The following is a 13,817-nucleotide window of genomic DNA, read 5'->3' as shown; positions in this document are numbered from 1 at the left end:
GGAAAGAAATACACATTAGGCGAAATATTTTTTGCTGCTAACTAATGATATGACATATGACAATATTATGTTATGTAATTTTATTTATCTTTCTTATATAATCCTATTTATCTTTATTATATATTATAGTTTAAATTTCTTGTTTGAAATAAGCCACACCCCAAGACTGTAGTGAGTTTTGTCTCTAGTGTTCATACTTGTTTGTCTGACTGCCATGCTGGAAGAGTACTGATGTTTAAGCTATATAAATGCAGTTAATTTTTTTTTTTCTTAGGACAGTCCTTTCTATGATGATCATATTCATGGATCATTTTTCCCCCTGTTGTTGCAGGTGACCGTCAGTGAGTGACAGATGTGTGACAGTGCGGAGAACCATTTGCCTCTCCCAGTGGAGATCTGAGTTCTGGGATACTGAGGTAAATACAATGGGTTAACAATGATCCTCTCAAACTGCCTCATGTTTTGTATTTTATTGGTACTCATGAACAGCTGATTTGCAAAGCTCTTATTTTCTATTTCTTGGTTTCTGCCTATAAAAATCAATTTCCATTGTTATAAACGTATTTTCTGACTGCTGTAAAGTCTCAAATAGTTTACCTCAGTCTCAGAGACTGGGACAGGCTTATATTAGAAAAAGACCTTTATTTTCTAATTTCCACAGTTAATGCAAACCATTTTGTCTTGATAAAGTCTCTGTAGTGTTAATTTCTACAGACCTCATTTCATCTGTACAGCAACAGTCATGTTTAGCGATGCACTTTTCCTTTTTTGCCAAATGATGCTAAGTCACTTTAAATGGCACTCAACAGTTCCTCCAATTTCACATTAAAAGTCTTACAGCTTACAGCTTTCCTTTTACAGGTAGGTTTTTTTCCCCAGCATTTCTTGGCAACTGGCCTTTATTTGTAGCTATTTGAGCATTGGCCATTATTTGAATACTAGATTTTATATGAGAATTTATAGTACTTGGATTCTGTTATCCATTTCTTTTTTGTTTTCTCTATTTTAACTTTTTTACCAACACTGAACAGCAGGAAACTTACATTAATGCCTTTTTTCAGTTCAGCCCAGATTAGCATCACAAAGGTGGACAGTGGAAAGTTTAGTAAGACATGGACTTCTCCCCACATTGTCGGCCACTGCCTCTAATGTCACTGAAAGAGAATGGTGAAGAAAGCTGATTGTTTTACTTGCATGTTTGTCAAAACATTTGGCTCATTTAAGATGTGGACCAAGTTCTCTTAAGTCTTCCATGTGCATTATTATTATTATTATTATTATTATTATTATTATTTATAATTTTTTAGAATATATAGATTGATTGTTTGTCATTATCAGTTATGAAAAATGTTATTGTCAGGAAAAATGCGATATATCAGTGTAGTCTTGACAACAAACATTCACTCTGACTCAAGGATGAGCTGATTAGATTTTGGTGGTAAAAGGTCACCGTAACCTCACAAAACACATTGTTGGCCATAACTCAAGAATTCATACGCTAATTATGACACAATATAACACAAATGTCTAAAAGGACAAAATGATGAAGAGATGACATTTTCTATCCAAACGGTCAGAGGTCAACTTCTCTGTGACATCCTAATGATCTGTGAAAACACTGCTGGCCATTAATCAGTGTGCTCACTCAGGAAGAGGAGATTGTGACTATGTTTCCTGCAATATTGCCTGAAAGTCACTTGACTACAGTTCCCATGGCAACCGGTAAGCCTGTCCTGCCAATGGTGAATTTTACTTCAGTGAGTTTTTGACAGTTTGACAAGCCAGAGGAAATGAATGAGTCTGCCTTTCATGAAGAGCTGAACAAGCTTACTAAATGGAGCTTTTCAATTCACGCAGATTGAAAGAGTTTGCGCTCACAAAAGATTCCACTTGTTCAGATCGTCATCTGCTCTGAGCAGTGAACATGATCACTGTCTCTCCTCCTACCCAACAGCAAATCTGATATCTTGCTCCTCTAAGCCTGTTTTATAACACTTTCAGGCTTATCTGCACCATTCAGGGAGTCATGCATGGTTTTATTTGGGATTTGTGTATCATGGTAACCTCTAAACACTGGTAGTACTTCAACGTTTCACTTTTAAATGATAAAACAGAAGTCAAGTGACTAGTTTTGCCTGTCTTGAACAAGTCACACCCCAGAAGTTGAGATATGAGCAGTTGGTTTTTAAATAAAATAAGGATAAAATAAAAGGGTTAATATCGAAAAAATCGAATGGCATTTTTTTAAATGGAGCTTTTATCCCTTAAGTACATGTGAAATTTCTGTTCAGGCCTTGAAAACTGTTTTCATCATGACTTTTTCTTCATTTACTACCAGTTATTGTTTTTCATTTCAGTGTGGTATTTTCTGTTAACTGCGAGAAACATTACAAAACAGATGTGTAAATCTGGAACCGCTTTGAGCTTGTGCTAATTTCCAGTCCTGCAATGATTTGGGTGCACCAAATAAGATTAAATAGGGGTGTGTAGACATTATGGTTTACTGTGGCAGAGAGCATTAGGATTGTGCACATGCACCCAGTTTGACACTGTTTGGGGCTTACAAAAAGGAACAGTGTGTGAACATCTTATAAGCAGTGGGTGCTAAATCTGACAAAGTGTGTGTGTGTGTGTGTGTGTGTGTGTGTGTGTGTGTGTGTGTGTGTGTGTGTGTGTGCATGTTCCCAATTTTGCACACATACAGCATTTTACTGTTGAATCCTCAGTTTCATGTGACTCTACTTCTTCACTCTCTAAGTGGCTGTCTGCATAATCTCCGTGGTCTGAGTTTAGTTCTGTTAACTTGCACGTGTCAGAAAGTTAACCAAGGACGCTGACCCAGATACCGCTGCAATGAGTTTATTTACGACACTATTCTGTCACATGTCGCATGCTGTGGGAGCGCATTTTAGTGCCAAAGGGAGGAACAAAAGGTAGGAAGAGAAATGGAATTGATCAGATCTTAGGTTGTGACATAAATGTCGTGGCTGCTTATAATCACAGTGTGAGGGCAAACAGTGATGAGACGGCTCATTCCAAACCACTTTAGTGGAGTCTCTAGATATCGTTTGTATGGACTGTATACTGTATGTGATATGATAGTCCCTTAATTATGACAATTGAACATCACATCTACCATATTTGATGAAAAGAGAAATGTGTTAAAGTGTGTGGATAAGAATGCTAGCTGTAGGAGAATACCATACAGTCAGCCAGCAAAGGCTGTAGCCAGGAATGTTAAGTGGGATCTTCCCACTTTGAATTTATTGAGTTAGTCCTAATCCATAATCTCATCAAGTCAAAACCACAACAAGCTTATGGGCCACAGCTTTTTTTTTTTTCCCAAGGCGAAAGGCTCATGCACTGTTGTATTTGATCACAGGTGACTGAAGTAAGAAACCAAACTCATGTCTGACACACTTTCAAAGAGTTTTTACAATTGTACAATGTCCTCTGAGTCACAGGGTCATTGATAATGGCACAAACTTCAAGCATTGTCTTAGATAACGTATGGCACATGGTGAGGATGGATGTTGTGTTAATTGTTGGCTCTTGCTGTCAGGGAGAGACTCCATAGTGACCATGACTCATTCAACACCTGTTGTTGAGTCAGGGATTCTGTTCATCTGAAGGAATTTACAATATAGGCCAGTTCTGTGAAGTTGCTGTTAAAGACATCAATAGCAGTTTACAGGTTGTAAATTGTAGCCCAGGGTTGCTTGCCTTGCAATTCAATATTTTTTCTCATTTTTCATGAAAGACATTATAAAGTCAGTGTTTTTCATTGAGTCAGAGTGGATGATTACAGATTTTACTCAGCCCTGCGGCCTGCATAGACCTGGTTCTTGCTTTTAACCTCTGCTTTTGGCTCTCCTAAAGGTTTGTGACGGTAGCTCAGTCATGTCAAATCTTTGGTGAAGGGTGTTGGTGTCAGATAGTGAGAGGATGGTCTGCTATAGTGAGCTGAAGCGTACATCTGCCATTCCATAAGAATCATTTGTTTCTCTCATTTTGGCAACCTACAGTCTGTATCCAAACTGTCACTGGAGCGTGTAAAAGGCTTGGGCTGATATTCAATGATATTGAATATTGCAGTATTTTTCATAAAATGAAAAGTTACGCACAGTCTGCCCTGCTGCAGAGTTCGACCCTCACTTCACTGCTTTGCTTACTGTACGTTGTACCTTGGCATGTGAAAAATAAAACTTTGAACTGCTCTTTAGTGGCAGCATCGCTGCTACCTGAAACATAAATATAATTCATACATATATATTGGACTGGACTGTATCAAGATATAATTCGGGATATCACCCAAGCCTAGCCTGTGACTGCTCCTGCTCCATCAAACCACACCCACACACACACACACACACACACACAAACACGTACTCACACACATGCTGAGACACATGTCTCATTCATAGCAAACCTTCTACGGGATAATTAATGACAATATATTTTCCATGGGATGAGGAGAAATGACTTGTTATTTTTGGCAGTTTGCTGAAGTTAATTTTTCAGTGTGCTTACAGCCCGAGATCAGAATATATTTGTTTAAATTTGCTATTTTTTGTGTCATCTCTCTTGATTTATTATGAATATCAAAACTGTACATTAACATTCAGAAAAATGAGTCTGAGCTTCCTGGCATTGTAAAGCACATAAACATAAGAGCTCTTATATTTTATGTAATTTTAATTTAATGAGCACTTTTATTGTTAGTTTTTTTGCATTTTTGCCAGGTTCATAAGATTGGTGTTTAGTTGCCTTGTGGGGGTTTGTGTCTGTTTTCAGAAGATTTCATTGGAATTCACAAGTGGCGAGGAACAAAAATAGAGTTTTTGAATTGTCAAGTGAAAACCCATGTGACTGTCTTTGGCTGTTCACATCCACGGTGACAGGTAGGGTCACTGAAGTGAGCTGTTATGCAATAGTGTGGCCAGCATCATAGCCGCCACACTCAGAGGCATTACGGGACCATGGTTTCCATTTACTTTAAAATGCTGAGAATTAAAATTGGCAGTCCTGCACAGTTAACATTTAATTACTTTTATCTGTTGTCTGTAGATTTTTGCACCTTTGCAATGCCATTATTATCGCAGGACAATCTGAATAATTTTCTTGGGTGGCAAATTCATGCGCTTGTGGGCAGTTGTATCAAATAAGACTGAGGGTCAACTGCCAAAAATGTTGACACGTGGCATGAAACGTGGATGTTGTCTAGTGCCATCTCATCCGTCTCTGCATAGGAACCCAGATTGGGCTTTAACCTGCATAAATTTAAAAAGTAAACTTACCGTTCACTGTGAATGCCAAGCAATTTTCAAGTCCCTGCATGTTATTTGCACAGCATAATGAACTGCAGAGGAAAAGGGTTGCATTTTTAGTTGAGAAAACGCATTCTGAAATAACAAAAAACAAACAACTTGGGCATTTTTTGGAAAATGGTTTGATATAATGTTAAGTGAAGTATATGTGCTGTGACGTAAATAGGCTCAAACATGGAAAAACACTTGTATAGTTCTTCATCATGTCATTGCAAGGACATGTTGAAGTGCTCACTGTGAATAGCCTCCAATGTCTCCTCCTCTTTCACAATCTCTGCTCTCCTTTTTTTTTACTATATCTCCCATCTCCCCTCTCCCTCCGGCTCTCCATCTCTCTGTGTTCACCAGGCAGCCGAGGGGGGGTCTCTGAGGAAGATGCTGGGTTCAGAGCGCGGCGTTGTCGAAGAATGGCTCTCAGAATTCAAGGTAAAGTCTCCCCTCTGTTCTACATCGTGACGCATTTCAGTGGAGGTCTTCTTTGGAGGCCACAGATACCACACACTGGGGGTTTAACAACTGTGATGAAAAAGAGTGTGGAGTGTGCAAGTGTGTGCATGTCACCTCTTTTATATTTCAGTCCTTTGTAAATTTAAAAACCATGTAAAATCATTTGAGGACAGTTAAGTCTCAGGGTCAACTCCGCTTTCATCAGTGTAAGCTGTTTGTACTTTGTCCTTTTCAAGCTCAGGCTTCACATGAACTGTACCTAAAGCATTTTTCGGTCATCCATCTCACAAGCAGACACACTTTGATTTAATCTGTGAAACACATTTTACAATCATCCTTATCAAACTCTACATCACACTTTAATGGAGACTTGTTGTGAGACAAGCACATTTCAGTAATCCCTAAGATTCTATACACTGTGTAAATCATGCTCTTACTGCTGTCTAACTTTCTCCTAAGTGCTAATCATGGATGAAACTGACAAAAACGGTCATGTTTAGTCAGTTTCAGTTACTCAAAAACTGAAACTCAAACATGTTGAAATGATAACAACTGGTTTCCTGGTCACAGATTTAAGACCATCTGTACTTTCAGGTAACTGCCATTGGTGGCAGCATGCTGATATTAACTACTTCATAACTCAGAGGCTTATGTGAGTTGCCTGAGCTCTGTATAACAATGTGAAATGCACAATCAAGTTATAGGACAATGATTTATTAGTTGTGCTGAGTTTTCCTCTTAAATTCATCGGGATAGACATTGATATTTCAAATACTTTCAGTTCCTCTTAAGAAAAAGAATATATACAGTAATACCAGTAGATTGTCTGTTCCTAATTCTGGCAAGGTAACTTCCAGGTGTAATTCAAGAACACAATCTTGTTTAATGTTTTCTCCACTGTGGTCTTCACCATATTTCATTCATTCTAAAGTGCAGGCAGGCCAGACAAAGTTTATCCAAACACGTGGAAGTACAGCACTCTGTCTGACCTCACCTCTAATGTCCGCTGGATGCATGACCAGATCTTTTCTCCGCTGCGCTATCTTCACGCACCGGGTCTATTTTTGACTGAGTAGCTTGCATGTCTGAAACATAAAATTTAACAGAAATGTAACATTTAATGATGTATTTCATTTGGTTTTGACTTAGTCTTTAGGCACATAACTAGATTTTCTTGTTTATATCACTTTTCCTTCAAAGAATGTGAAGCAGGACAGGAGTATTGTTTCCATTCAGGTATTGAGCTAAACAAGTGAGGTACAGCTACAAGGTATCTGTCACCTTACCAATCGTAAGTCAGGTGCAAAAGTGTATACAGCAGCTCTGAGAAATATTGGAAATATTGCTGCTTGAAGAGAAGACACTGGAACCTACTGCCGCTGCCTCCAGTGGATATCAGGGGTAAACATGACAGCATACAGGTCAGACTAATGAAAGCTGACTTCAGCCCAGAGTCTCAGTCCTGAATTGGTCACGTTTACATGATGTATTTAAAATGATGTGTGTGTGATGAAGGGAGTGCAAAGGGAAGACAAGTCAAAGAGGTGAAATAAGCATGTGGTGTGTTGGGAGGGGTGGCAGAGGATAGCGCAAAAAATGTGAAAGAAAGAAAGGAGGGAGTATGATGAATAGTGAGGGAAATAGATTGGTATGACTCATGGTGTGAGTTGTGCAGACCAGGGACATTGTGTTCTGTCCTCAAAATGACCACACTGAGGCTGTGCTGAGGGTGTATCTTAGTCCTCTGTCATCTGCAGACAAACACGCAATCTTGACCATTTAAAGAACCGGTCAGACATCATCACTCTGTGATGCTCAATGCCTTCAAAAAGTTATTTTGTGATCCTTTGGTGTCCACTTTCACTGACCAGGTCATATTGACTGAGTCATTTCTCCACATTTCCGCAGAATGCTTTTGACTCTGCTTTACAGGACAGGGCTTTTTAATGCCCTAATAATGTTTGGCATGTCACAGTGGGAAAAGCACAGGTATAAATAATAAAAATGTCTGAATTCCATTTTCTTGCTTCAGCTCCAGGATCCTGGTTTTGTTCATGCTTGCTTACTGTCATGAATTACTGGGACTCTTTGAATAGAACAGAGCCATTCTTACTGTTATTAGAAACACCTGTCATGTTGCAGCTATAGCAAGTCACAATGTCTGCTGTGAAAAACACCTTTGGGTGTGCACTTGTTCTATTTACATGTGGGTCTTACAAGGACGTGGACAGAGCGATAGTAATAGCAAAGCGTGTGGTTTCCTATAGACCAACAGTAGACAACAAGATGCTGTGTTTGGGTGGATGCTGGTGGAGAAATGAGTATCTGTCTCCTCCATGAGGAATTTGCGTCTGAATGATGGTTGACAGGTCTTTTCAGTTACACTCTTTAGTTACAACCCTTGACAGGAGCTATGGAATTACATAATGTTAGCACAGATCTCAGCGCAGTTTGTACACACCTAGGGATCTAACCAGGCTCTAAAATGTTGCATAGACCTTATGTGTCATATATCTCAGTAAACCTTTCTGTCTCTTTGCTCCAGTCCTTACCAGAAACCCACATCCCCAGCTACGCCGGCAGCCTTCATCTAAAGAAGTCCCTGGTGCCGGCACTCTACAGAGTCATTCAGGACCCCAACAATGAGGTGATACACAGGGCACACACAGGGCGCATACACTTTCTTAGAGCCCCGAGTATGGCTGTTTTTAGCTCAAAGAAAAACGTGTTGCTTGTGACTCACACGATGTAGTCTCAGTTGGCAGTGAGCAAGAAACTGACACACAGCTGTGTCTGCAAGGTACATGTGCACACAAAAACAAGCACACATTGCTCTGGGAGAGTATGACGGACGGGCGCAGTGCCAGAGCTAGCCAAATTACCTGTGAGATGGCACACAGTGTTCCCTTTACACACACGCACGTACACACATGCACACACACACACACACACACACACACACACACACACACACACACACACACACACACACACACACACACCACTCTGACAAACTGGAACATCTGCTGCCCACACTGGTAAAGCTTCGTGCATAGATTCAAACACAGATACTGTACTGTACTTAGTCACAAACTCAGGTTATTATTAGGCATACTGCAACACACAAGCACCACAATACCAGCAGGGCTAGACCGGTATTTTCTCTTTAAAGGACCTAATGACACAATTTTTCGAGCAAAGGCCTGAGGCACTCAGTGAGACGGGACTTTAATTTCACTCTAATGATACAGTTGGTGCCTCCAATTCTCTTCCCCCCTCTTTCCGTCGCTCTTTCATGGTTGAATTTGGGTGTCAAGCAACCAGGGATCTAAATTCCATTAGCGTTGTCAATCTGGCTGCACAATCCCATTAATGACTGGACAAGTGATCCAGGAGAGGGCTTGTGTGTGTGTGTGTGTGTGTGTGTGTGTGTGTGTGTGTGTGTGTGTGTGTTTGTGTGTTTGTGTGATAGAGAGGGAGAGGGGGGATTGTAAGTCATACTTGACTGCTGTGTGTTAAAGTGTTTGTTTTTTGTTTTTTTACTCATGACACGGAGGGCCAAATGCCTCGCCAAATTCATTGATGAGTTGCCACTTATTTCAGGGCCGGCCACAGTACAACACACACACAAGAGTAGTGCTGTGTGGGCGCTCACTTCACTGACCCCTGGACAGTATAAACACATTGGCTCAGCTGGCTCCCCTGAGACTACATCTGACCAGACTTTCATTGTAGTGATTTATCCCCTCTGCTCCTGCTCCCACTAGTGAGCGGCAGCAAAACTTTCCTTCCAACTGTCCGTATCTCCCTGTTATAGTCGGGATGAGATCCATTCATGTTTTGAAATAAGAGCTGTGAAGCAGAGGTGCTGTCTTAATGTCCTCGTGATGGAACGCTTGCTGCTGAGACTGAGAGTTTTGCATATGAGAGAAAACAGGATCATATCTTCTCGTCCTCCTGTTCATTTGATGAATCTGAAATACATTTTGTTGTTATGTAAGTCAAATTTAGGTTTGACAATATGACAATGCATGATGATATAGATGACTCAGACCATTTTTTCACTGAATATACAGAAATGTACCTTTGAATTTTCATATCCAGTTATTAGAACAGCCTAATAACCATAGTGCATATTCTATTGATATGTCTGACCTGTGCTCATTTGTATTTACATATTTCCTGCTCTAGCTGCTGGAGCCTGTTTGCCACCAGCTATTCGAGCTGTACCGGAGCTCCGAAGACCGCCTGCGACGTTTCACCCTGCAGTTCCTGCCTGAGCTGGTGTGGGTATATCTGCGTGTCACAGCCAGCAGGGATCGCCAGAGCAATGGCTGCATTGAGGCCCTCCTGTTGGGCATCTATAACCTGGTGGGTGTCAGCCCTTGTGGGTGTGGTGATGGTGGTGGTGATGGTGGTGAGAGAGGCAATGGCATGACCTTTTAGAGGTTTTGCCTTGTGAATTCTAAATATGCCAGCAATGAAGTGTATTTTAGTTTGCCAGTTCACGTCCTTATTTGAAAGTATCCATGCGGTTACTAAGAGGGAGGCAAAATAGCAACAGCAAAGTGACTGCATCAGTAAACAATAAGGAAATTAGTGTTGACCCCCCCCTCCTACAAGAGAAACAAAGATTAGGAGCATCATTCAGCTTCTACTATCATAATGGTCCTAAATGAGCAGCAGAGACGGCCACAGTGTCCAAATTCCTGCAGCTGAACTTAACTCTTTAAACTAATGATCTGACTATTGACTAACTGGGCTGTGGCTGTTTTACTGCTATCAGTTGACAAAGAGGGCCTTGTTTTGTCCAAACTGTCCCAACTCGTTCTCCTATTCATCAGGTGCATTGGTGTCATAGCTTAAGAATTGCATAATAGTTTACATGATGTAATTTGTTACTGGTCAGTATGGATAAATATAGAAAGAATTATGTTTTAAGTTAGAACATAGTGCTTTTCTTAGAAACATATCTGATGACATTTGTTTTTACAACCATGAAGTTGGCAGCGAGTGGCTCTTGTAGCTTTAAAGTTTTGTTAATTTGAAAAAGACCAGAGTGTTGATATGCAAATCATTGGTTATCTTTAGACCTAACACAGGTGGAGCATTAGTGAGGCCGCTTGTCTGTTGACAAGAAAGTCGATCTGCAGGGAAAAGCCCAGTTAATGGATAGACCCGGGATAGATTACATCACCAGGAAACACCCTTGGGGAAATGGGCTAAGAGCTAGAGATATCAATAGAAAGAGCTCCATGTCAGCTGGCACGGCTAAAGGTATATCCATGCATAATTCATTCCTCTGTATCTATACTACTCCACACACACATATATACAGTACATGCTCATAGCCCTCTCCTGCCTATGGCCACTGCCAACTGAACTCTGATAAACAGCTTTGCTCTCAACAGTCCCATCAGATATTCAGAGATATACAGTTAGCCACTGAAGGGCAGGACGAGGCTTGAACCAACAGTACGCTGAATGTCAGGGAAAATGTGAGATAAAAGGGATAAAAGCCTTTTTGGTACCACATTTCAACACCCAGATTATGGATGCTTGGGGGGGGGGGGGGGGGGGGATGGATAAACAGATTTATTATTTTTTTAATTGCATTCATTTACTTTCATTGGCTCTGCTCTGCCAGAAAATAAAAATCTGACCACTGCGAGCAGCCTGTGTAAAACAAAACAAAACAAAACTATTTCAGTTAAAGTAAATTTATCCATATTTGATGATATAACAAAAGCTCCCCCACCCTCCCACGTCTGCCATAAATTATAGAGATAAAAACCCCAAAATGTTGCAGAGAGAGAAAACACAAATATTTCTGTGTCCCTCAATCAGTTAACAGTGCCTGCCATCCTCACATGTAGTAGAAACAATTGCTTTGATGACTTTTACACAACACTTGAATCTTCCTCAGCAGCACATAATTGGTTTACACAGCAAAGAGTAGGAACGACAAGGACTTTGTGCCAAATGAAAAATGCTCCGCTGTATTATCTCTGTGTACGCACTTGATAATCATTTCGACTAGTGGAGATAATCAGGCATTACTTTTAGAAATGGCATCATTTTCATCTTTGTTTTACGTATCACAGTGTGAAATTGAAATTGAGTGGTGAGGTTGTTGGCAGCGACTTTCAATGTGTCAGTGTCAATAACAGCAGTGAGAGGGACGGGGGGAGTGTACAGCCGTTGTTAACCGTATGCTGCTAAATATTTTCACCTAGTTCACAGAGAAGAGCTAAACTGGGTTAAGGTAGAAATCTTTCTTACCAACTCTCAGCCTGAATGAGCGTTTTGTACCCAGCTGTTTTAATTGACAGTTTTTCTGTCTCTTCCTCCCTCTCTTTGGTTTTTGCAGGAGATCGTGGACAAAGACGGCAACAGCAAGCTTCTGTCCTTCACAATCCCATCTCTGTCCAAGCCATCGATATATCACGAGGTAGGACACCTGGCTATCCCAGCAATCAGTGTTGTGTTCACCGCGCCTCTCTTCTCGGTGTACTCCTCTATTTACTCTTCCTGCTTTTTTTTTTTTTTTTAAATCTCTTTTGCCGCTTCTGTCTCCTCGTCTCCTTCTGTGCCTCCTTTCCTCTGACTATGGGAGAGATTCAGAGACTCATTTTAGTGTCTTTTTGGAAGATGACACCTCAGTGTCTAACACTTTGGGAGGTCCATTTTCATTAACCTCACCTCCAGGGCTTATCCATCTGTGTGTGTTAAGGTGTCGGTATGCTTCCAACACTCGAGCTGGGGGTGGCTTTTCCTATGGTTACTTCAGTCTCTTTTTGTTTGTATAACCATGACTGTTGCCATTTTGTTCTGCCTACGCGCTGGCAACAGCTGTGGCCAGAGACATAATGTTTTCTGGTCGTCTGTCTGTACAGATGGACGTCAGTCTCATTCTTGTGAACGTAATATCTCAGTAACACCTTCAGGAAATTCCTTCAAATTCGGCACGAATGTTTACTTGGACTCAGGGATGAACGGATTAGATGGTGGTGGTCACGATCACTGTAACCTCACAAAACATGTCTTTTGCCATGATTTAAGAATTCATACTTTAATAATGATAAAATACGCAGTAGTTTATATTAGATTCCTTCAGACTCTTCACTAGATCTATCATATGAGTCTGGACAGACATTGATGTAAACTGCAACTTGACGGGTCAATGGAGCCAATACCACAGTGAGGCGGTAATTGTAGTTTTGAGCATATTAACACACTAAATCTCTGTCTGCCAGGGACACTTTAAAAAAAGTTTCGTCAAGTAGGGAAGATTCACCTGAGAATAAATTCTTTAATGTTTGGATTTTTGAACATACTGTAACTTTTACGTCTGTGTTGTTTTTTTAATTCTAAAAGGAGATAACACTTAACTTTGGCAACTTTGACATGACTGCTAAAACAGGACAGAGTATTGACTGTTGTGTGGAGCTGGAATTCATTAGTAAGGTGCTTAACAGGAAGATTGTTTCCCATTTTTTTAGCCATCTTTTTATCCTGCTACCTAAAGCAGAGCAAAGAGTGTGCCGTATATTTTCATACACTACGCCTGTGTGCGTGCGTGCGTGCGTGCGTGCGTGTGTGTGTTGATGAGACTTCAGTGTGTGCTGTAGGCGATTTATCGCTGTAATTACAAGCTTGAGAGGCTCTTCCCTCCATGCTGAGAGAATGAAGAAAGCATAGAGGCAGGAGGAGGAAGTATATGTGTGTGTGTGTGTGTGTGTGCGCGTGTGCGTGTGTGCGCGTGTGCGTGTGTGTGTGTGCGTGAATCACAACAAGCTTCCTAGCCTGTAGTACAGCTCTGCACGTCACATGACCTTATCCCCCGGCCTCCAGCATTAGAAAACACTCCAGTCTCTTTTTAAATTAATCCATCCTCCCCTCCTTCTCTGCTCAGAGTCGCCCGAGATACTTAGGACAGAATATAAATTCAATTTAGGGGAGATTTTTGCTCTGCACACTATCAGAATGAAGTGGCCTTGTGACATATTCTCACTTGGATATAAATTTAGATTCCGCTCAGTC

The 13,817-nt window shown here is 40.8% G+C and overlaps 1 protein-coding gene across 4 annotated transcripts in view; it reads left to right on the top strand.

The window, feature by feature from the left end:
• LOC130177156 (hyccin 2-like) overlaps window positions 1–13,817 on the top strand; it is a 45,143-nt gene that overhangs the window by 16,121 nt on the left and 15,205 nt on the right. For all 4 annotated transcript variants that reach the window (XM_056388630.1, XM_056388631.1, XM_056388632.1 and 1 more), the window contains exons 2-6: window positions 332–416; window positions 5,676–5,753; window positions 8,320–8,421; window positions 9,966–10,145; window positions 12,145–12,225. In XM_056388630.1, the coding sequence (XP_056244605.1) occupies window positions 5,703–5,753; window positions 8,320–8,421; window positions 9,966–10,145; window positions 12,145–12,225 (414 nt within the window). In that variant the 5' untranslated portion in view covers window positions 332–416; window positions 5,676–5,702. The remainder of the gene's footprint in view (window positions 1–331; window positions 417–5,675; window positions 5,754–8,319; window positions 8,422–9,965; window positions 10,146–12,144; window positions 12,226–13,817) is intronic.

Source organism: Seriola aureovittata, chromosome 11 (assembly GCF_021018895.1).
Source record: "Seriola aureovittata isolate HTS-2021-v1 ecotype China chromosome 11, ASM2101889v1, whole genome shotgun sequence".
Classification (NCBI taxonomy): Eukaryota; Metazoa; Chordata; class Actinopteri; order Carangiformes; family Carangidae; genus Seriola; species Seriola aureovittata.
This window is presented reverse-complemented; position numbering and strand designations above follow the sequence as displayed.